This window comes from Grus americana, chromosome 8 (assembly GCF_028858705.1).
Source record: "Grus americana isolate bGruAme1 chromosome 8, bGruAme1.mat, whole genome shotgun sequence".
Classification (NCBI taxonomy): Eukaryota; Metazoa; Chordata; class Aves; order Gruiformes; family Gruidae; genus Grus; species Grus americana.
In genome coordinates, this window is record NC_072859.1 from 8,944,767 (window position 1) to 8,968,828 (window position 24,062).

The following is a 24,062-nucleotide window of genomic DNA, read 5'->3' on the forward strand; positions in this document are numbered from 1 at the left end:
AGAGTTCTGTCTGCCCTAGGCTGGTCCCAGCAGCAGCTGGCTGGCGGTGCGGAGAGCTGGGCTCTGAAGCACAGAGCTGACTTCTCATGCGTGAGCTCTGTGTGGCTTCCAAAGGTGGAAGTGGTTTGGGAACCTGTACCCGTGAGTGTAGGCTATTACGTGATGTATCTGAAGTTGACACACTGGCTCTAGGAATCCAGTACTTTTTGGTTTCATGCTATGTGGTAAAATCATCAAGAAATGAGGACGTTTAGGTTCAACCTTGTTCCATCTCCACTGATCTGTATGTGATAGCACAGGGGGTGGAGGGTAACCCAGACTGAAAGATTAAGCTTGTGGTTTAACTGGGAATGGAACAGAAAATCCTGCCTGGACATAGTGAACATTAGGATGCTTTGTCTTTACAACTGAGATGAGAAATGTGATGCACAGGAGAAATGTGATGCAAAGAAGTCTTAAAATCCAATGCTGTATCTCCAAAACATCATCCTTAAAGAATCTCACTTATGAAATTGGTTTTAGTGATCAAAGATGAACTCTGCTTTGCGATCTGGCTGTCAGCTGAATAAATGGCAAAGAAAAGGAAATGATGTGCCGAGAGGGCCTTAATGATGGGACGTCCTTGTTTTACCTTGAGAGTTTCTTATTAGACAGGTGGTGTAAAGAGATGCATATTTCATTCAAGATCACAGATTCGTCTTCCTTAACAATTGCCATTTCTCAAAGAGGGGACACGGGCCGGTAGATAAATTGAGTTAGTTTTTCATCTAGTACTTGCATATTATTCAACACTCTGTCGTTGTGTAGGAAGAAGTATAGGCTGTCCGCCATAGGCCTGCTGAATGATAAACCCCTGCTCCACTCAGGGTTAACTAGCGAGAGGCAGGGGCAGGCAAGGCGTGGAATTTCCTAGGCTGCTCACCTTCCCTTTTCTGTCTTAAGAAAGACTGGCACTGTGTTTTTGGTGATGCACGTCCGTTACCATGCGACGCGCGGGAGTTTTCAACAGCAGATCACGTGCTGAAATCTGCTGTTGTTTAGTAAACACCGCAGGACTGGCAGAGCATTTTCCCAGCACTGGAATTCCCCAGCAGGGCTGTGGGGCAGATTGCCCCATGCCAGCTCTGTTACGGGGACCTGGGTAGAGCAGAGATCCTGTGTGACCTGGTAGAGCATCTGGACAGGGAGGGAAGCAGCCGGTGACAGGAAGAGCTCATGAACAAGTCAGGAAGCAACTAAGGGAGATTGGGAACTGAGTGCCTAATGTTCAGGGACCCATCACGTCTTTGTTCACACCTGTTCAGAGTTGATTTTGGCTGTGCCAAAAAGCCTACACTCACTCATCAGTGCTCAGAAGGCAGCAGCAAGGTGCTCACAGCCTCTCTTCCCCACTCAAAGACTGGAAGTGATCTGGGCCACCTCAAGGGTTGCCTTTGGCTGCATCACTGAACTCAGCATCGTGTTAGGAAACTGCTTGTCTGCTCCTTTTCTCACTGCTCATCCCTGTGGCTGCGCAGTAGGTCGGCTTGTCTTAGCTCATTGCAGTTCTGTGCTGCCAAGCTGATGCCACCACGTAATGTGACCCAAGTTGCGTCACTTGGTGATGACTTCTCATGCTTTCGTGATTATTGGATCTCGCTACAAAACGTTGCTGCCTGATTTCCCAAAGAGCCAGGCATTTGTCCTCTGACCATCTGGTCACAAATGGCAGCCAATCTGAAAAAACACAGATGGGGGGAACTCTGCACAGATATTACCTTCTTCTCTTGTTTTCCAGCCAGAGCCTTGGTGCTGAGTTGATGGGCCTGCAGGTGGATTACTGGATTGCAGTTCCACCCATGGACAGAAAGAGAGACCCAGAGAAGAAGGACCCCTCCACTACCAAAAACACACTGAAATGCACTTTCCGGTCCCTCCAGGTCAGCAGGTTACCTGCCAGCGGTGAGATTGCCACCACTCCAACGATGTCCATGACTGTCGTGACAAAAGAGAAGAACAAGAAAGGTAAGGTGGACACATTTACTATTGCCAAAGGCAAAGAATGCAATGCCGCTCTCCCTGTTCTGCCACTCCAGGGCTGACTGATTTGTCAGTCCTGCATTACAGTACCTTAGTCATAGTTTTATCCCCCAAATCCTAGTGTGTCTGTAGATGAGAAGTGACTGTGTAAGGTGATGGTGTGGTGGTTCCCCTTTGTGCTGTAAAAAAGGGGATGTGTTCATCCTTACAGCTGAACAGCAGTGATGGTACAGCTCAAAAGAACAAAGGTGGGGACAGAGCGAGGACATTTGTGGGTAGCTGTGCAGAAAGCCAGGATGTCTGCTGCTTGGGACAGCTTCCCTGTGTTCCATGTGAGCCGCCTGGTGCCGGTTTTGGGTGTTGGATTAGGTGAGAGGCAGCTTGTGCCCCGACCACCAGAGTCAGGCAGACCCTGCAGCCTGTACAGCTCCCTGCTCTGGTCTCTCCTCTGTCACGCGACAGAGGTGCAGGCAGAGGCAGGACGTGTGTGCATCCCATCATGTAGCAGCATATGGCAGCAGCCTCAGCAGGCATTTTACTGGATTTGGCATGATGTCATCATGTTAAAACACCACTGTCACAGCTAGACAAATGCACCAGCCAGACCTGCCAAGCCATTGCTAGGTGTGCGTGTACATACAAGAGATGTTGTCACTCAGAGCAGGGTTTCAGCAGCATAAGCTCTTCTACACAAGCTCCTGTGTTCTTGCACAGAGTGGTTTGTGGGACAAAAGGAGGTAGAAAAGAAATGTTCTCAGCACAAAGCCTGGTGTTAACTTTTTTTCTTGTTTAATCTTCTGCTCTTAAACTCATGGCTTTGAGTTTATTTTCTCCAAACAAACAAAAAAGGCATGTTAAATATCATCAGTAGTTCTGTATTTGCTCCTGGCTTTGTTAATGTGAAACATTGGGAATTGAGAACAGCTCTGCAGAGAATGGTTTTCAAGGAAGCAGTAAGGCAGTTCTGCACTTACATTCAACTGCCAGTAGTTGTCCTTCACAACGTCTTCCTGCCCATGGTCCTGGGAGTCATTCCTGTGGAAGGAGGAGTTTTGAGGGCTCAGAGAAGGCCAGCGGAGCCTTCTGGACCTGTGGCTGCAGGACCTGGGTGCATAACCCTGCAGCCAGGTAACTGCTGGGCCAGTATAGCTGTGGCACTGTTGGTACCAAAGCTCCTACCACGTTCTTTTTAAGTGGTGTGCCTAGAGAAGTAATCCTGAGACACTCAAAATATTCTTCACTGGGTCTGGCCCAGCCTGGAGCAGCGGTGGTCAACATCACCAGTTTTTGTGGAGCCAGTTTGTACATCTTTGCTCATGCATTTGGACAGTTCTTGGGGAGCTGGTCCCTTTTTAGCTCACCCAGTGCCTTCCCTCTCCACCAGTTGCCCATAGCTTGTAGTCCCTCCTGTTCTCCAGGTGCCTGTGCAGCCCAGCTCATGATGTTAGTGCAGCAAACCTACCTGCAGATACATCTGAGGCCGGAGCGCAGTGCTGCCCGGCAGGCGTGTGCAGTATGTGGGACTCCCCCTAGGTGGTGCGGCCGCCCAGCAGATCCCGTCAGCCCAGCACAGGACACAAGCTGGGGACGGCTACAGATGCAGCCATTTGCTCTGATGTCCCAACAGAGCAGCAGGACTTACCCTAAAGGTGCCCTCTGGGGCCTGGGTTATGGACTGGGAGTGCTTCATGTGGAGACACTTAGTGCTAAGATGTCCATGTGCATAGAGGGTGGTGCTGAGCACTGACACAGTCAAACTCCTGCCAAACAGGGATGATTTAAGGAGTTAAAATTAGAGTTAGAATCTTCAGACATGAATGTTTAAATGCAAAAACGCAAACAAGTCTTGGTGCAGCTCCTGTGAGCGGTGGAGATTTACTGTGTGCCGGTTTGATTTTCTTCCAGTGATGTTTTTGCCCAAGAAAACGAAAGACAAGGAGGTTGAGTCAAAGAGCCAGTGTATTGAAGGAATCAGCAGGTTGATTTGCACAGCGAAACATCAGCAGAACATGCTGCGCGGTAAGTGCAGCACTTGCATCCCATTGGGCTCTGGGGTGCGGCTCAGCTGCTAGCATTGTCCTCCAGGCAAAGGGGTGACTGGGTGTCCTGGCCCATGCCCTGGAGCCAACGTAATGGGAGCGTTCCGGGGAATGGCCTTGGATGTGTCCAGCATGGGGGAATGCTTTAATAGGTCTGGGATGTGGGAAAACCCTCCCTTACCTAGGAACTCCTCTGAATCGGTGCCCTGGATGAGGACAAGGACTGGGCCGAGCTCTGTTCCCCTCCCTGTCATTCTCTGTTTCCCTGCACATCTGGAAAGTGATGGCGGAGAGCGGTACGAGCGTGGCTGCTCCTCTGGGCAGGACTCTGGCACAAAGGCACGCCACAGCAGGAGCTATATGTGCGTCTTGCAGGCAGACCTAAAGTGGCTGTCAGTGGAACTGTGCATCCAGTATCAAAAATAGCCCCGTAGCCTATTCAGTTGATAATCCCCACCACCGTTAACAGCAGAGGTCATCTCCTGAATCCTGGCCTGGTCCTGTGGGACTGGTGAATGTGAGGGGTGGTCGCAGAACATGTGTCACCTCTTTAGGTGACACGGATCTCCTGGTTAAGAGTGCCAGTGAGGAGAGACTGATGTCCATCTCTGTAAGAGTGTATTTACCCAAAAAAAGAAAATGGAGCGTGTTTAGGAAATTTGAGAAATCGGATCAGGTGACACTGAAATCAGCAGTCTGGGGGGCTCCAGTGTCAGTGTGTGATGCTGGAACAACAATCTGAGCTGTTCTCCCTAAATCTGGTCTGCTCTCGAGCCTTTCTCCCCTGTGTGTGCAGCTATTTACAGTGCCAGCAGCAGGGTGGCCAGGCAGAGCAGCACGTACCCTGAGCACAGAATGTGGCCAGGCCTCCCTCTGCCAACTGTGTTTCAGGCTGGCCACTTCCACTTGCTATTTTCTAACTCTCCTCTGTTTTTTTTTTTACCCTCCCCTTGCAGTCCTGATCGATGGGGTAGAGTGGAACGACGTCAAGTTCTTTCAGCTGGCAGCACAGTGGTCCTCTCATGTCAAGCACTTTCCCATCTGCATATTTGGACACTCCAAATCTAACTTCTAGCCATGCTCGGCGGAGGGACCTTCTGCCCGTCCCGGGGACTGCACACCAGGAGCCAGGAATTGCGTGCCAACTCTGACTCGCGTCGCTCTGCCCTCTCCTGCAGAATTAATTACAGATGTGCTTGGATTACTTTTGAATTACTTTTTTCTATTAACTCTTAAGTTTACTACAAGGGAAGGAAACCCCTTTAAACAAAGGCAAAAAAACCCAGTCTTAAATATAGATGTGCTGACAACATGAAGTCGTGGGGGAGTTGGCAGGAGCAGGCAACCTGCCCAAGAACACCTACCACTTACAAGCAGATAGCTGAATAACTGCACTGCTTATTAACCTGAGACCTCATTGGTGTGAGTGGGCTGGGGGAGCCGTGGATCAGCTCGAACGGATTTTGTGGAAGATCATGCGCGTTACGGTGCGTTTGGCCCCCTCCCTCTGTATTTCTAGGGGAAAAAAAAAAAAAAAAGATGGCCAGTCTTTCTTCCTGCTGCCAAAGGACGAGAGATCAGCGAGTGTGGAGGGAGTTCAACTGTCCAGTTTGAAAAAACAAACCACTTGCATAGCTAGGGAGGTCTGGAGAGGAGATCCCCTTCAGACTGTGGAGTCTGCCATGGGGACGTGTTTGTGCTGAAGCAATGTCTGAGGAGGGTTGGGCAGGAACAGGAATTAGGGAAACACTAGGTGTAAGGAAACTCCAGTGTCCCAGGTCTGTGACAATGACCAAACCGAGCCAGTCACAATGTCCCCGCAGCTGGCTGCGCTGCTGAGGGATGCCGTGTCAGTGGGGTCGCTGCTATTTACATACTCACACCGATTATTTACCTGTCAATAAAACCTTGTCCAGCCTCTAAAGGGAAAGGATTTTTTAACAGCTGCAGATTTTTTTTTAATGCTTTCTAAAAAAGAAAAATAAAAAAAAGAGGGGGGGGGGAAATTAAGTTGCCAAAAAAACCCCCAACAAACCAGGAAGATGAGCCGTTGTCTGTGAAGTGATACATCACTGTAGTGGCTGGACTGGGAGCCAGCCAGGCGCTCTGCATGTCCAGCTGCCTTCCCGTCCATCTGTCAAACCGCACACGTGAGGTGGCGTGGGCTGCTTTATCTGCTACCTTTGTCCTGCTCTGACCGCACTGTGCTCCCCAGAGCCTCGTGCACGACCCCAGGCTGGGTGCAGACCGCCTGGCTTCAGGGCCACCACAGGAGTGCATTTTTGCTGTGCCCTTAAACCACCCAGGTCCTCTCCTCATAGAGACTGAGAGACTGTAACAAAAACCGAAGGGTGCTGGGGGGTAGGCAGCTTCCTGTGGGCTGCTCTGTGGTTGTCAGTTGTCCTTACCTTCTGCTTCCTGAGTATTCCTCCCCACGGGCATCTCCCTGTGGATTGCACCCCTTCCCCAGCAGGATATGCTTTTGCCCTGGCACAGCATTGCCTGTGGGCAGAGGCTTTGCTAGGGCTTTCAGTCCCAAGGTGCAGTGGAAGCTGTAGCTGGGATGTGAGAGAGGATGAAGCCAGCCAAGGTTCTCTGTCCACCACGGGCAGCAATATGTCCTGTGAGATGGAGGAGTGAGATTTTTGGGTGTCTCACACTGTTGGCTTGGCTCTGGCTGCGCTTGTGTTCACTTTGTACACCTTGCTGCTGCAGGGATGCTTGGGCTGCTGGGACAAGGGGATGCACTTAGGAGGAGAACGGCGTGAGAAGCTGCAAGTCTGGGTGGCCCTGGGTGCTGCAGATGCGGCCTTTTGCTCTCCAGGCTTCCTGAGGTGTGCCTGGGAGGGGCTGGGAGCAGGTGGCAGATGGGGTTTGGGGAGCAGCGTGTGCTTGCCATGTGGAAGAACAGACAACTCTGGCATTTTAGAGTATTGAGTATATAAGGTGTAAGTTGTTGATGAGGTCCTTTTGGGTCCCACCCTTGTGGGCAGGCCAGGCTCTGTGAGCATTTCCAGAAGGCACTTTCTGAGGGCAGTGATGCTTTTGAACTTTTTTTGTTTGTTTTGGTCCGATCCCTTACCCTTGGGTTTCTAAAGGCTTGGGGAACATGCTTTGCCCGGCTTGGTGGGCCCTGCTCTGCACAGGGACTGCCCGGGTTGTTTTGGGCAGGGCAGTGGTGGTGTGATCTGTTAGGCCTTCTGCTGACGGGAACGAGGGGTTATTAGGCGAGAGCGTGGTCCCTGCTGGATCTAGTGCCTGTCGCAGCTAACGGGCTGCTTCACCGACTCTGATTCCATTAAACCCTTTCCCAGCGCAAGTGCAACCTGCTTGGCTAAGGACTGGGTATTCCCTTCAAACCACGCAGGGGAGGAGGACGTGGTCCCACGCCCAGTGGCACGCTGCTGGTGGGCAGGACGTATTGTCTAGCTGCAATACTCTGTTTCTTCCCGCAGTCCCGCGGGCAGGTCTGCCTGCCGTCTGCTAGCTCTGGGCTGTGGCGGAAGCTCAGCTCTAGTTTGAATGTCATCGTGTCCATCAGTTTGTGCGTTTTTGGTTGACCTGAGCTGATGCTCTGGGACTGTATAGCGTTGCCTAGCAGAGGTAGCGTGGGAGATGGTGTATAAGCACATCACTTCTTTTTCTTTATTGAGGCTGTTGCATCAAAAAAAAAAAAAAAAGCTTTTTAAAGGAAATTAGTCAGTGTGTGATTTCTTTGAGTCTCACGCTGGTGTGACAAGGGTGATGGGGTTCCAGCACTGGGAGCCGCACGCAGCCTGGGCAGCTCTCAGTGCTGGAGCGTGTTAGCGCTGCAGAGGGGGGTGGACTCACCGACTGCAATAACTTTGTTTACTGGGGGGGCGAGGGGAGAACCATCACTGTGCTCCTCTTTGTATTTCAACCTACTGTAAAGAAACAAATGGTAGCTAGGACAGGATTTCCAGGGTCCTGCCTATCAAATGTGTGTTGCCCTACTCTACTGTGTGTGTGTGTGTGTGTGTGTGTGTACGTGTGAGAGAACCACTTCTGCTCGTTGCATTTCATGTTGGTTTGTGTTTTGTTCTAACTTTATACAAGTGAATTCACCGGGAAACTCTCTGTATGCCTGAGGGCTTCTCAGGGTTTCTCCTCTGTGGAAAGCTGCTGTTGCTCTGGAATGCCTCTTCTGTGCAAGGAAGCATCCCAGCTTCTTGGCCTTGTCCTCCCGGAGTCCAGCAGCGGCAGGCTGGGCCTGCCCACGGGCAGCTGTGCACCCGGGGGTGGCTGTGGTGTTTCCCAGCCTTGGAGGCAAGGGCTGGCATGTGAGTTTGGTGGTGCTACTCTGGTCTCAGGGTGTTGTGCCTCTGTTGTTTTGCGTGGAGCCACTTTGTGCAGCTGTTTCTGTCCCTGACTGGAGGAGAAACAGGTTTCTGTCTCTAAGGTAAATGAGTGTCAAAGCATGCATGTGGCTAAGGTCATTTTGGGAAGGGGTTTTGCACCTGGTGACCTGTACGAGTCGCTGATCTTGGGTCTCCCACCCTCCCGGCTTCCCCAGCAGTTTCCTGGGGAACCCTCCCACAAGCAAGCCCCTCCGGCTGGAGGGATCCCTGCTGCGGGGCCAGGGAGAGATGCCGAGGCAGCAATGGGTCCGTGCCTGCGCAGCTGCGCCAGCCTGGCGCGGGGTTAGGGGACTGCGTGTGAGTCAGTGAGTGCAGAAGGATGGCTCAGAGCAGAGACAGCACTGTTCTGCGTGTGGCTCTTGAGAGTTTTGGTGAGGAAGGTGCAACTCGAATGAAGAAACACAGTGGCGTTATCTTGCTTGCCTCTGTTAGATGGGGCTCGCTTCGGAGCCATGCAGTCTGACAGCGAAGGCAGGGGCTGGAGCAGGCAGCATCTGAGCTGATCTCTGGCCAGGAGGCGCGTTGGAGGCGGTGTCCCCTGGTCTCCCTGTCCCTTTGTGTCCCATAGCTCGTCCCTGCTTCTCAGAGCAGCTGGTTTCTTTTCCAGCTGCTCTTGGGTAAAGGGCCCCCACCTCGCTCAGAGGTGAGGTGTTGGGAACAGGCTCGTCGCTGCGCTGGGCTGTGCGATGCTGACCTAGTTTGACAGCCCTGGCGAGCAGATGAAAGATGGAAGGTTTTTGTGGTGTCGTGTTGCACCTTGAGTGCTTCCCGGTCCTCAGGGTTGAGTTTCTCAGAGACAAAGGATTGGGCTCGGCCCTGCCAGCATTCAATCAGCTGCTGGCTCTCCTGCGGTGACCTCGTGGGCATCTTGGGCGGCTGTTTTAGCTCAGCTCTGCAGTTTCCATCCAGTTCAATTGTCACCAGTTACATCTCAGCAGTAACTGCAGAGGAGTCCTTAATTACACATGAGTTTGGGGAGAGCCACTGTCTCCTTGGCTGTCTTTTGCTGCTTTAATTAGCATGCGCTTGTGGCTTTATCCTGCAGAGAGGGCAGGGGTAGGTGGCTGGGAGGTTTCTGGGGCTGGAGGAGATGTGCTCGTTCGCTTTCCATCATCAAACTTGGCCGAGAACCACGCTGCCCCGTGCTTAAGCTGCAATTGCAGCAAAGGCCCCGTCGCATTTCTCACCAGCAGCATGTGTAAGAGGGAGCACTGGAGAGCCGGGGTGGTGGGCATCGCGCCTGGCACCTCCAAGTTTAAGAAGAAAATCCTGATGAGAGGCAGCAGAGCCGGTGGCCTTCTGCTGCTGCTTGATGTGTCGAGGGATGGGGAAGGCTGGGATTAGGGCAGTCCCGCCCTGCAGCGGTAAAGGGTTGGGGGCCCTGGAGCTTTCTTGAAGCTAGGCTGGATGCAGGGTCTGTGTCCCCTTTGTTCAGGGGGTCTCAGTCTCCATGGAGAGCTGTGTGGTGGCATTCAGTGTGACACTTCCTCTGGGCGTATCTGGCAGGAGAAGGCCAGAAATGAGTGTCAGCATCTCCCAGAGGTTTCCTGGAGCCTCTTCAGCGAGGTTCTCATGGGAGATGCTTCTGGCAGGGCCGGCTCCGGGAAGGTCACTTAGCTGCTTCGGCACAGACTAGGGGAGAAGGGGACGTGCCAACTTGGAAAGCAGCAGGTCACTGGTTTCCTTAAGGAAGCGCACCAGTATAGGGCCACATCCAGTCAGCTGCTGCTTTGCGCCTTGGCCGGAGGGTTGCCAGAGCATCGCCTGCCTGTGTGTGTAGGTGCTGTGGCCGCAGGGAAGCGCCTTGCGAGCAAGGGTACTGGGGCTGCGTGCCGCCAGCCTCGTCCAGACCGTGGCGTACAAGGGGACGTTACCACTTTGTAGATTCCCGAGTTGTCCATCTGTTTCATTGTTGTATTGTTTGGGTTCTAGGTTGTTTTTGGTTGTTTTTTTTTTTTATGAAGACAGATTAAATGTAAATAGCCTTTTTTTGGAACAAACTGCAACGTGCTCGACCTCGTCAACTATTTTATGGTACTAATGCAACACTAATAAAACTGGACATGAAAGCACACACCCGTCCCTTGAGTTGTCTCTCAGCAGGGGCTGCTCTGGCATGACTGGGGCAGTTGTCTCTAGTAGGAGACAGCAGCATGGCTTTCTGGTGTGGGGGGATCCCTCACGTTAGTTATCCAGCTGCCCAGCAGCTCTTCTGGGGCAGTGCTGGTGGATCAGCACGTCCTCCCCGGCACCGAGCCCTCCTACGGATTCTGCAGCCCTGCTGCCCTCTCCCCTGCCCTGATGTCTCCTCGCAGAGGCACCATGATGTGTGGGGTGGCAAGCACCCGGGCTTGGGGCTGGGGAGTGGGAAGGTGGAGAGGAGGAGGAAAGAGAAGAGCCAAGCAGCTGTTTTGAGGCAGAAAGGTGAAGACGTTTTAGGAAATAGGCCCAGGATACAGCACGTTGGAGGCAGCAGTGGGAATGCTTTGCCTTTCAGAGCCCATGGAGGAGCTCGTTTCGGCACGGGAAGGAGGGTGCAAGTGGAGGGGACCAGAGTGGTGGGAAGGTTCAGGTTCTGGTGGGGGGAGCAGGGGGCCAGCCCCACATCACCAAGGAGCATGCGTGAGGTCTCCACACCGAGCTGAAAGCCCTGGTGGGGCCATGGGAACGCTCCCATCTTCTGGAAGGGAGGAGAGGGAAATCAGAGCTGGGTGGAGCAAGGATGGTTGAGGGCTGGGGTGTGCCGGGTCTCTCACAGTGGGCACAGAGAGCTCCCTTCACCCACACGTGCCAGGACAAACCCATTCCTGCCAGGCAGCCTGGGACTGGGCTCCCAAAGCACTGCTGTCTTCCTTCTGCAGGCCTTGGTCTGTCTCAGCAGCCACGAGAGGCGTCAATTGCAAGTGGTGCCCTGTCAGGATGCACCAAAAGCCCTCCAGAAGGGACTGGGTTTGGTATGGTGGGAGTTGGTGGTGCCTGTGGGTGAGGGATTTGGTGGTGGGAGATGGGGCATTGCAAGACCCTGGTCCTCCTCGGGCTGTGGCCGCCATGGCTGGTTCCCCTCCCTCCCATTGCGCAATGCCCCAGCGGTGACCGCAGCTGTTGCTTAACCTGGAAGAGGAACAGCAGGGAAGTTCCGAGATGCTTTTGTTGCTGCCATTTAAAACACAATTTAGCATCTGGAAAGCGCAGTCAACGCCATGTGACCAGCCACTTCTTCATGTGCAACTACCAAGTGCCCCATGATATGATTTGTAAATATTTATTCTGGATAATTTTTCTGTGTCCTACTGAATTATTTTCCACTCTGCAGAACAGTTGCAGAAGCAGCTTGGGGAGAGCCAGCCCTCATGTCCTTCGGTGTCCCCGACAGCGGTGCTGGCACGTGCTCCCCGGCCGGCTCGGAAAGGAGGCAATATTGTGGTGCTGCCCCCCGGCACATTGAACTTTTTTGGCTGATTTTCACCCCCTGAAGTGCTTTCCTCGTTCAGCCGTGCTCCTTGCATGCATTGGAAACGTGAAAGCAGGGCCCCGTGCCCTACTGGGATCTGAGGACTGACACAGATTTGTTTTGGTTTTTTTTTTCTACCGCGCAAAGCAAAGTTTAACAAAAGCCCTGCTATTTTTTGAATAGATGTGTTTTGGCAGATTGCAAGGTTTTGGACTTTATGAGAACCGGGGTTCAGTGCAGGCGGTGGCCGTGCCCAGTGCTGGTAAAGCGTGTGACTGTGTGTGCCGTTAACCACTTACTCCAGCGAAGAGTTCTGCGACATGGTTTTTGGCCATTGTGAGCTGTCTTGACTGTGAGGAGGAGTCTGGGGCTGACACCTTGGGCTCAGGCAACATGAAGCAATTCTCCAGCTCTGCGCTGGAGCTGAGGAGTGAGTGTAGACGTTCTGCCGTGCCCGAGAGGCCAGCGGTGCCCCAGGTCCGCCTGTCCTGACTGTCGGGGGTGTAGCTCTTCATTGGGGTTCACCATCTGGCCTTGGCCAAGTGCATGGAGAAGTCCTCAGAAGGGTGGCCAGTCACCTGCTCTGCTGTACTTTGTCAGTCCTCGCTGGGGGACCTGCTGTAAAGGTGTAACATACCAAAGACTGGTGGTTTCTTGGGGTATTTTTTGGTGTCAGCCTGTCAGTTCCTGTAGGAGAGGAAATGGCAGCGGCAATGTGCAAGTTTTGCAGAGTGATCAGGAGCCAGCAACTGTTCAACAACCCCATAACTGCTGTGGGGCTGCCGAGGACACACCTGGAGAGAAGCTGTATGTGGGTGACAAAGGGATGGTGACACCTCCAGGTCAGTGAACAAGGGAAAGCTACTGTGGTCATCTACATTTCACCTTTTGGGCTGACACCCGAGGAGGGGGGAAAGCCCCAGCATAGCAGCGTCTCGGGGGCAGTGGGTGACACAGGTGGAGGAGACGGGCCAGGCAGCCCCTTGACATCGCAGAGACCCGGGGGAGACGGGGTAGGAGTGTGTGGGTGGGAGGTGTGCGTAGGGCACGGGACTCCCACGTGTGTGTGAAGGGATGGAGAGGTGTACGTGGGGACTAGGCAGAGTACGGATGTAGGTACAGGTGTTGCACTGTGTGGTGTGAGTAGGCTGCGGGTGTGCGTGAGGAGGGCTGTGTGCATGAGGACAGGCAGTGTGGGGGCTGTCGGCAAGAACAGACGGTGTCTGTATGTGGCGGCTGTGTGTGAAATACAGGCGGTGTGCGTGTGAGGAGGGCTGTGACTACAGGCGGATGTGTGTGTGAGGAGGGCTGTGGGTGAGTACAGGGGTGTGTGTGTGAGGAGGGCTGTGAGTATACCGTGTGTGTGTGTAAGGAGGGCTGGTGTACAGGCAGATGAGTGTGTGTGAGTACAGGTGTGTGGGGGGTGTGTGTAGGGCTGTGTGTACAGGTGGGGTGTGTATGAGGAAGACTGTGTGCAAGTACAGGCAGATATGTGTATGAGGAGAGCTGTGTGTACAGGCAGATGTGTGTGAGCACAGGTGGTGTTTGAGCGTGTGTGTCGGGCTGTACGTGAGGACAGGCCGTGCGTGTGTGAGGGGGGCTGTCCACGCCAGGACAGGCGGGGTGTGTGAGGAGGGCTGTGCCTGTGTGGTGACGGGCGAGCTGTGAGAGGAGGGCTGTGTGAGGACAGGCGGGGTGTGTGCGTGTGAGTGTGTGAGTGAGGACAGGCGGAGTGTGTGTGTGTGTGAGTGAGGACAGGCGGGGTGTGAGTGAGGACAGGCGGGGTGTGAGAGGCGAGGCGCTGCCCGCTCCAGGCCCGCTCCCCTCCCGCCGGGCGCAGGCCGCGGAGCGCCGCCCTTACACGCTGCGGGCTGGGCGGCGGGGCCGGCTCCTTCCCCCTCCCTCCCGCCGCCGGGCCCCTCTCTGCCCGGGCCCGCCACCCCCGGCCCGCCGCCCCGCCCTCTGCCTCCCGCCTCCCACCCTCCTAGTCGGCCGGGCGGCAGCCGGCGCGGCCCCTTTAATTCCCCCGCTCCCCTCCCCCGCGCGGCCGCTCCAGCCTCCATTTTCCAGCGGATCCGGCACCTGGAGGCGGCGGCGGCGGGAGCGGCCCGCGGCCCGCACCCGGCCCCGTCCCGGGTATGGCCGCCAACATGTACCGGGTCGGAGGTAAGCGTCCCTGGGGTCCCGGCCCCGCCGCGGCCCAGCCCCGCCGCGCCTCCCTCCCCTCACTCCCTCCCGCGTGCGAGCAGCGCCTCGGGGGCCCGGCGGGCCGCGGCGGCGGGGCAGGCCCGGGGCGGGGCGGCGGCCCGGCGGGGCGGTGGGAGGCCGGGAGGGGGAGAGCGTTGGGGCGGGCGGCGGGGGGCCGGGGTTCAGGCGGCGCCTGGGGCGGGCTGGGGACCGGGGGGCAGCCCAGGAGGGAGGCCGGCGGGGCCTGGGGGGCTCCGGAGGGGCGGCCGGAGGCCGGGGCGGGCGGCGGGTGAGGCGTGTGGGGCGGAAGCGGGGCAGGGGCCTGGTGAGCTGTGGGGAGGGGGCGGCGGGCGAGGGTAGGCCTGGTGTGGGGTTAAACGGGGTGAAGGGCCGCCGCGGGGGAGCCCTTATGCGGGCTGTAGGGCGAGGAGCGGGGCGAGACGGGGTGATGTGCTCGGGTTGTGCGAGCCGGGGATGTGGGGCAGAGGCGGGGTGCAGCGGGGAAGGCTTAGGTGAGCGGTAAGGGGTGAAGAACAGCCTTGTGGGGCCGTGTAGGGTGCAGGGAGATGCGACGTGTGAGGTGCGGGGCTCTGAGTGCTCGGGGGGGCTTGGGCAGATCTGGGAGTAGGGCACGGGCAGGGTGAGGTGGGTTCGCGGGGCTGGGGCAAGGCAGGAAAGCGAGAGTCGACAGGCCGTGGGGAAGCAGCGCCGGGATGAGGCCTGGGGTGGAGAAAACGGCGGGGTGGCTGCTTAGGTGGGGGTCATGCGAGGTTGTAGGGGTGGGGACCAAGGAGGAGTTGCTGAGATAAGGAGCACAAAGATGGGCAGAGACTGCTGGTAGGTGGGGGGGGACTCGTGTGAGGCACATCCTGCTGGTCTTGGCCACCCCTTCCACTCTTGCTGTTTTGTTGTATGCTTTCCCATTAGTCTTCTATTCAGGGTTGTGCTCCTGTCTGATTGTCCTTTGTTTTGACTCACGTGAAGAGAAAGGAGAGGCAACAGGGTTTGGGACTGCATTTTATGGAATATAAACTGAGGGTGGTCTGGCATGAATCTGTGCTCGGCCATTTTCCTTCATAAAAGCTGTTTTGTGGAGCTTTCTTCTCCCCAGGACTATAGGATGTGCGGAAAGATGTTTTTGTGGGGTTCCTTCCTTTTCAAATCGCCCCATTTCTTGTGGAGTTCTGTAAAACTGGAGTAAAGTAAACAAGGGAAAAAATAAAGTAAAGGTGGCCAAGCCGTCCTGCCTGGCTGCTCTCCATCAACAACTACTTTCTGATCTTTCTGCTTTTCTGGCCTACCCGTACTTTGTGCTCTGTAAAATGCCACTTCTTTTGTCACGCTCATACTTTTTTTTTTTTTTCTGGTTGCAGTTGGTTTCATAGAGGGATAAGGTGTGCCTCTTGGCTGTCCCGGCTTCGTTTCTTGGGTTGCTACAAGCTGCTAGTATGCATGTAGCGTTTTGTTGGTTTGGAGATGCTGACAGTAAAACAATGAGGGGCAAGATGAGTTGTGGAAATTTACAGCTCGGTTCTTGGTGTGACTTGTGAAGGGAATTGTTTCCTGGAAGTTACTGTTTGGTATTTAATGTGATAGGCACCAGTCTTGTGTGGAATGTTGTCTCTAGTATTTTGTGTGACAAAATCTGTACTGTGCACCCCACGGTTGGTGGGAAGGGATTTCTGGAGATCTCTAGGCCAACCTCCTGTTAGAGCAGGGTGCTCAGGGCTGTGGCCAGCCCGGTTCTGAGTATCTCTTAAGGATGGCAATGTTACCCTTACTTTAGACCCTGTCCAGTGTTTGACCATGCTTATGGCAAATGTTTGTTTTCTTGTGCCCAGTTGGATTTTCTTGTGTTCCATCTGGTGTCCCTTGTCCCTCATCCCTGTGCATCTCTGAGAAGAGCCTGTCCCCCATCTGCTCTATGCCTCCCACTCAGTAGTTGTAGACAGCAGTAACATCTTCCCTGAGCCTTCTCCTTCTCGGGCTGCCCTAACCCACCTCTCTCTGCCTTTCTTTGCACGTCCCATGCTCCAGCACTGACCACCTTGGTGGACTCTGCTGGATTCCTTCCTGTGCGTCATCACCCTTGTGCTGGGGAGCCCCAGTTGGACCTAGCTCTCACAAGTGCTTTGCAGAGGAGCAGGATCTGTCCCCTCGTGTTGCTGGCTGCACTCCTGCTGACATGGCAATGGCCACCCTTGCTGTGAGGGTGCGCTGCTGGCTTCTGGGCAGTTTGTTGTTTTACCAGGCACCTTCCTACAGAGATGCTATGCTGCCAGCCTGTACCACTGCAGGGAGTTATCCCACCCCAGATGTGGGGCTTTGCTGTAGCCATAGTTCAACTTCCTGAGGTTCTTGTCAGTCCATTTTCCAGCTTGTTGAAGTCTCTCTGAACAGCAGCCCTGCCCTCCAGTGTGTGGTATGCTTTTCCCAAGCCCCAGAATTTTGGAGACTGTACTCTAGTCCCTATCCCGGCCATTAAAAAAACTTGTAAGCGGGGCTGGCCCCAGTGTTGATCCTCAAGGAATGCCATTAGTAACCAGCAGCCAGGTGAAGGTTGTAACTGCTGAACACAATCCTTTGGGCCTGATGTTTCAGCCAGGTTTCTCCCACCTTTATTGCCTGGTTATCCAGGCCACACCTCAGCACTTTCCACTCTTTGTTTGAAGGATGCCATGGGAGACTAGCACAGCCTTTGACATGAAGGCAAGGTGTACAAGACTCCCTGCTCTCCCCTCAGCTGCAGAGCCAGTCTTTTCATCCCAGAGGGGAGTCAGGTTAGTCAGGTGTGATTTGCCTGTGGTATATCCATTTTGGCTGGTCTCTGTCACCTTCTTGTCCTTCCTGTGCTTGGAAATAGTGTCCAGGATTTGCTCCGTAACCTTTCCGGGCAGAGGGTAAGGCAGCTGGCTGATAGCCAAGGTTACAGTGCTCTGTTATGGTACATATGGATGAAGTCTTGATTTGACATATTACCAAGATCAACATATGGATGGATGCAGCTGTTTCTGTACAAGTGCTCTGTTCAGCCTGAGCCAGAGGACTTTGTGTTATTGAATTGTTTCTGACCTCTGGTGCTGGTATCTCCCATTAATGGTATTGTGCACTGAAGCTGAGTGTGAACTATAGGGCAGGGTTAAATCCTGACTGGGATTTGTGCATAGTCATTTCATATACTTCCCACTGGAAGACAAACGTTCACCAGAGAATCTGTTGTTATTCTTGTGGCTACCGAATTGTGTTGTATGAACTCCAGACCTAACAGCTACCAAAAGGAGCTTGTTCGCTATAATCAATAGCGCTCCTAGAAATATATACATTGACTCAGAAAAGTATGGTGATCACTTTTGGCCTAATCATGAAATGCCATGAATTTTTGTTTTCGGAAACCAATAGCTGGATTGCACTTCTCTGATAAAGACTGATTTTAAACACATAGTTGACAGCTCTTACAGAGGACATGAAGCGTCTTGTTCTCTTTTAACATTGGCATACGGTAGTTCCTGTATAGAGGAGCCAAGGAGCCTGCACTATGGGGGCTGAAGGTGACATGCAAGTCATCTTCTCGGTGCTGTGTGGCAGAGTGAGCATGTTGGGGGGGGTTAGGAGCTGCCACTTGAATGGCTGTAAAACTCTGGTTGAGTTGACTGGTCACATCAAGTTGCTTATAGAAAGCAACTGGTTCTCCTGGTTCCTGCCAAGTTCCTACTGGTATACTTGTGATGGAGGTGGGGGTTGGTTGCCAATGCAAACGGGACTCTAATAAGCTAGCACGGTTCACAGGGGATGTGAAACTTTTTAAATGTGTAGGGAAGATGTCAGGGTATCAAATTCCAAAATGAAATATGGGATCTTATTCATTGTCCAAAAAGAAATTCTGGAATTGCCTGCCTCCACTGTAGCAGAGGTGAAGATTTTCTTAACGGCTGCTGTACAGCCCTGAAATAAATGGCAGCATGATGCTAGTGGGCTGCTTTTGCTTGGAAGGAGTCGTGGTGGGCTGGCCTGCCGCTTCATGGAGCAAACTGGCAGTCTGATCACAGACCGTATGGGAAAGTTGGATAAACACCAGATCTGAGAAGCTTGGGACCTCCGAGCTGGAATTTGGGGCCTCTGATGAAAAAATGCATGTGGGAGAGAGATGTTCATTGTTCTAGCTAGTGCCAGGCTCCGCTTTCAGGAGAGTGCTGTGTCAGCTGCCTGGAAGAGAACAGGTCATCTGGGTATCAAGAGACTTTCCAACAGCTATTCTGTCTCCACCTTCTCCGGGAGAGTTTAACTGTGGTATGACTACTATTTCTTTAGTGGTGGTAATTGACTGAGCCCCACTGCAGGCTTACGCCCCTGTGGCATTCCCATGATGCAGCAAAACAATGATTTTTGCATTTCCATCTTGTGCTGATTTGAGGAACTTAAATTTTTCCACCTTCCCTCCTCCTCACTCTTTGTTTTTTCCTGAATTATTTTTAATCTGCATCAGCTACCCGATCTGGTTCACTGTGGGACTGTGTGAACAGCTGAATGGGCTCAGTGGGAGGGCTGGGAACAAGGGGATGGGGAAAGAAAGGAGAGGAAGGATGGAGGAAGAACTACTGAAGCCAACAGTTTTGCTGAGACAAATGTCAGTTTATGCTTGTAGATGAAAAGCCTTTTGTATTTTCTCGACTTGTAAGAGTTACCCTCTTGTTTGGGAGCGTACTCGGCTACAAAATTATCACCACTTTTGAGTCTGTGGTACGTTTAAGGTGTGTTTAAATAGCATTGGAAGATATGATCGCAGGTCAGTCAAGCACATATGTGCCAGCTGCATCTAACAAGTTTAAAGTAAGTGAAATTTTGACCCCAAAGCACCTGGCATGGGCACCTAAGATTCCTAGCAGCTTTATTCCAATGTGCTGGAGACTGAAGCTCCACAATTTAGTTGGCAGTTTTATTCTTGCTCACTGGATTAGACCTGCTATTGGTGCACAGTCATACTTCTCATTTCAGCGTAGCCATCCCCAAAGTTTTTACGAATGGCAGCATGACATCATATCTCTGTTATTATAGGGTGTTATTAATGCGTGGCTGGGGACTGCGGTTTGACCTGCCCCCCATCCCATTACATACCCCCATTTGGAATCCAGATTCTCCTGGCGGTGTACAACTCTTGACACCCATACTGCTGCCAGAGAGCTGTGAGCAGATGGGTGCATTGGTCCTCTTGACATCACAATGATGTCAATATTAATTTTCTGTGTCTTTCCTGGTAAAGAACTGAGGTGCAGAGCTATTAAGGAAGCTTCCACAAAAGCATGTTGTTGCGTCCAGATCTGGAGCACGTTGCCCGTGTAAACCCTCTCCTGTCGCCTTGCTTTGTTATCAGTGTGTATGTATTTTGGGTTGCAGGAGGGGTTACTGTGGGATATTTTTGTTTTGGTTGTGTTTGGGTTGGGGTTTTTTTGGCTTCTTTCTTTCTTTCTTTATTAACTTTAAGCTGAAGTGGAGTATTTGAAGGTAACCTGAGCTGAGAGTGGGTTTAGTGGAGAGAGGTATTAAATAACCAGTAAAGGTAATAAAAACAAGAGCTTATTCTTGCAACTTACTAATAGATTTCTGCGGTTCTTGGCCCTAATAAATATAGGATGGCTTCTAGCTTATCAGGTTCCAGCAACAGCCAGGCAGTGGGTTTCTTCATCTTTTCCTTTCATTGTTTCCAGTTATGCAAGTTTATCTTCTTGTGTTTTACAGTCTTCCTTTCCGTCCCCCTCTGCCCACCATATCAAACTGCTTCAGCGTTCGTTAGCCTTTCATTGGGAAACATTGCATGGTGGGGAGCGTGTTGTCAGTCAGCTTAGGTGTGTTTGGGGGCTAGACCTATAGCAATTGTGTTGATACATGCTCCGTGGATTTCTAATAGCTGTAAAGCCGTTTGCAGTTGGCAAAATGGAGTGAAAGCGCTAAGCCAGCTTCTGCCAAAGGAGGGAAATCTGGCTTCCCCCCGCCTTGTCCCCAGCAGGGTGGTGCTCACCTGCTGCCTCTTCTCATTTTTCTTGGCTGCTTCTGGCCAGATTGGTGTTGCTGGCCCGTTAGAAAGTCGGCACAGCCACGGAGCCAGTTTTCTGCTGGATTAGTGAGTTTAAGCAGTTCTGGGCTGGTGCATGGGAGGTCGTGCCAGGGCGGCCTGCCGGGAGGGCTGGGGTGGGGGGGACACAGCCCACCTCCGCAGGGCCTGCACGCTCTTTTACTCCTTGGCTGTCGGAGCCCATCCTTCTTGTTTGTGTGTTTTGCCTTTCAGTGATGGTGAATAAAAGACACTTGGTAAGAAATTGTGGAAAAGGGACTTTTAAACTCTTTAAGCATCTCATTTTGTTTAACTAGTGAGATTTTGGGTGAATGTAAGATATTTTTCCTTTCACTTGCATCTAGTTGTTGTTTTTCAAGCAGCTTTTGATGTTTAAACATCCTAACTTTAAATAAATAGAGAGTACTTAATCTCTCCCCAATAGGACAAGAGGACAATAAGGTGGTTGCTGTTATTGTTTTTACTTTGATTTATAAACTCCTCCTGAGTGGTTTGGGGTCACTTGAAAGCATGGGTATGAACTGTTGGAGGTCGCCTCCTCATAGTTCTGCACGTCTTCTGGCAACGAGTAATCTGTTAGGTGTTACTTCTGTACTAAGTAAGGAGTTTTTACACTCTATCTTATTGCTTTGCAAAATTGTTAGTTTCTAAAATCCCCAAACAGGTACCTGACCAAGCCCTTCAGCTGCTTTGCCTGAGTTTCCTGTGAGGTTTAGATAACTGGAACTGTTGGAAAAGGTGCTCTTGTAAGATACTATGGTTCTAGGTCTTTAGTATCTCGGAGCTCACTGCCGTAGGTCTAATATACAAAGAGGCCCTTCTTCAAAGTGTTTTTTAAAGTCTGGTATGATTCCTCCTCTTCTCTTCACTTGTAAAACCAAATTTGGTCTGTTGGACTGTCTGTTGTTAACAAGAACTTATGAGTTTCTGCTGTAATTATTTAATGTGTAAGAAAGCATTTCAGTGAGGAAAGACATCGAGGAATTTTTCACATTAAAAAGGACACAACCTTCTTTTAAAAGGAACTTTGTTATGCCACAGTTCAAAGGAGTTGAACCCTGGTGCTTAGATGAATAATTTAATTTATTCTCCATTGCAGATGGCAAGTTTCTCATGTCCAGTAGGATATGCGATGCAGCTGTTTCTGGAGGTTAATACATTGTAAGGTCCTCAGAGTTGGTGTTGGATATTCAAACATAACAAAATTTAAGCTTTAAATATGTCTGGCAACATTTTTCTGTTCATATATTTCACAACTTTGCTTTAAATATACAGTAAAGCCTAAGATTAATTTAAGGAAGAAAGTGTTCTTTTTGGAAGCTTCAGGAAATGCCTTGTCTTCTCCCCCATGCTGCTCCTGCATCTCCTGCACACCAATCTTCTTTTGAAGATTCTTAGTGGATTAAACATTATTTGATGCCTCAAGAAGCATGGAAACCATTCTTAGTGAAGAATTCAGCCCGTAAAGACGATAGCCTGTGTGCTTCTGATTTACTTGTTTGCTTCAGAAGAAGACCTTGAAATTTCAGCTTGACCTCCATGAAAAATGTTTGTGTTTACTTAGAAGCTCTGATGGTTGGATGAGACCTAGGTCTGACCAAACAGGAGTCCCCTCAAGCAAAGCTCCTGATCTGTATCTTGGGTGATCAGTTTAGTGCCAGTGTGAGTGAGGACTTGTCCTTTACATACATCTCCATTGTGTGAGTAGTCTGTCTTGTGAGAAACATTAAGATTTCCTCAATTTGTTGTCCCCTTAAGCCGTAAGGGAAGGGTTAAGTCTTGAAGAATGAGGTTTTCTTCATGGTCTCATGCAGAATTAAACATCTGTTTGTTTTTGGTATGTCACTCTTAACTAAACCTTAGTTTCTGCTTGCTGAAGTAAGTGAGGAGGCAGATGAATTGCTTTCCAGGGGAAGGACCTGTGAAGGCTGTGTAGCCCGGCCCTGAAGGAGCCATGCACGTGCTCTCCTTTTCCAGCTTTTTGGCTGGATCCTCTTTAGGAAGGAGGAGTGTTCCTGAGATAATTTTTATTTGACATTGATCAATGAAGTAAAGTGAAGGAGTTAGTTGGCAGCTTTAAAGTGAGTTTGCAAGCGAAAGAAAAAATTTAGGCTTCTCCAGTCTTTTACACGTGTGCTACTCGCAAGCTGTTTAGTCTTTGTGGCGCCTGGAATTTCACAGCTCTGATTCTGTGCATTGCTAGATCACCAATCTGAACTGTGTCAGATGTGGCCCATGGTAAAGTTTCTGTTAAAGTGCACGTGATGTGCTCTGGTTAATTCAGGGACTTTATGCTTTTATGCAAGATGTAGGAGGACAGACAATACTTGACCAAGCATAAAGTTAGTGTCGTGTGAGCAGATGATTCCTGATTTAGCGCACAGCTTGTCCTTACAGAGTTAAGTTGTCAACATCTGAGCAAATTTGAACCAGCCAAGTGAGACAGTTTCTGTGGACGTTTCTTTTGGTAGTGGTGTTGATTTAAGCAACGCGTGCTCGCAGACAGTCGTTACTGTCCTCACGTTGCTTCCTTAGCTGGGCTTACACAGCTCGGTGTGTCTGTGCAGCGAAGCAGGTCAGGGAATTGGTTTGAAGACACTTTGGTTAGGAGACACTTTTTTGACCCGAGTGAGTTCCTAATTGGGTTTACCACATGCGTGCCTGCCTCCTCCCATCCAGGGAGAAGCTGTCACAACTTGAGGGGGTGGTATGAGAGGTGGGGGATGAATCAGCTTCATTGGCACTCTTGCTTGAAGAAACAGCTGCAAAACTATGGCAGGAGTTTATTCTTCATCCGTGTTTTACATTGTGAAGCCATGATGTTTTTGATCTGGCACCGAAACCCTTACTTCTGGATTTAATATACTTTCATACCATGGCCTAAGCAGTTAATTGACTAACTGAAGTCTAACATTGCTCTTAAACAAACAAACCCAAACAAAAACCCACAAATTTTTGTTGTTGTTTTGTTTCTTGAGGGTGATACCAAACTTGGTGTCCGAGTACTTCAGAGGTTCTTGTTTTGCAACTCTTGAGATACTTGCAGGGAACATGAAGCTGATTTCTTGTCATCATCTGTTCTGTCTAAATATCTTTTGGAATATAATGTTTTTCTTATCTGTCCTTAGCAATGATAATTGCAATGGAACAGGCTGTTCTGTTGGCTGCTAGAGAAGATTGTTAGGGTGCAGTTTGAGGATACTCCTCTCTTCCATGCTCCCCCTCCTCCCCCCAAATACTCCTCCATGATTTAAGGAGTTCTCTTCTTACTGGTTTCTCCATCTGCTCAAGCGTTTCTCTGACTAGTCCGTAAATTAGACCATCCTGGTCTTCCCTTACAACCCATCTTTGGGGAAAGGTTTTTTTTCTTTTTTTTAAGCCTGGACTATTTCCATGAGCTGGTTTGTGGTATTGTCCCACAAAGACTTGTACTGGCGCAGCTGAAATTACGTAGGCTCACAACTTTGCTACTGCAAAAAATGTTTGTGTAGCTACATCCTTGGGAACTGAAGTGGCAGAAGAGGTAATAAAGAACAGACTTTGTGTCCAGAGGACTTCGAATCATGCTTAGATCTCTCATGTAAAACAGAGAATAAAAAAGTGGTTCTCCAGGAATATTTAGTGTGTATTTGTACTGCAGGAAGCTGGAGGGATTTGACCTAGTGAACCTAAAGGGTCAGTGCCACATGCAAATGTGCCTCAGTTATAGCTGGGATATTGAGAGTGGAGCTGACACCCATAACCTCTTTTTCAAAGGTACCAGCAGATTGCTGTCCTTTGGGTTTTTTTCCCCACAGATGATCTTCAACTGAAAACGGCCGACAGTGCTGTGAGGAACAGAAATAAGGACGTTGACTTTAAAATTCATGTTCTTACTTCCATGAGGTGGTTCTTCCCCTTCTTCTGCTCCCACTCCTTTG

General features: G+C 51.3%; 2 protein-coding genes across 15 annotated transcripts in view; both read left to right on the forward strand.

The window, feature by feature from the left end:
• Positions 1–10,509, forward strand: part of PACS2 (phosphofurin acidic cluster sorting protein 2) — an 84,262-nt gene extending 73,753 nt beyond the window's left edge. For 10 of the 11 annotated variants that reach the window (XM_054833457.1, XM_054833458.1, XM_054833460.1 and 7 more), the window contains 3 exons: positions 1,778–2,004; positions 3,925–4,038; positions 5,015–10,509. In XM_054833457.1, coding sequence (XP_054689432.1) covers positions 1,778–2,004; positions 3,925–4,038; positions 5,015–5,133 — 460 coding nt within the window. In that variant the 3' untranslated portion in view covers positions 5,134–10,509. Of the gene's footprint in view, positions 1–1,777; positions 2,005–3,924; positions 4,039–5,014 lie in introns of those variants that run through there. The other variant, XM_054833467.1, reaches the window with a different exon arrangement.
• Positions 10,510–13,534: 3,025 nt separating this feature from the next.
• The window catches only part of MTA1 (metastasis associated 1), an 87,174-nt gene continuing 76,646 nt past the window's right edge, over positions 13,535–24,062 (forward strand). For 2 of the 4 annotated variants that reach the window (XM_054834177.1, XM_054834179.1), the window contains exon 1: positions 13,540–14,054. In XM_054834177.1, coding sequence (XP_054690152.1) covers positions 14,027–14,054 — 28 coding nt within the window. In that variant the 5' untranslated portion in view covers positions 13,540–14,026. Of the gene's footprint in view, positions 14,055–24,062 lie in introns of all 4 variants that reach the window. The other 2 variants (XM_054834180.1, XM_054834178.1) reach the window with 2 other exon arrangements.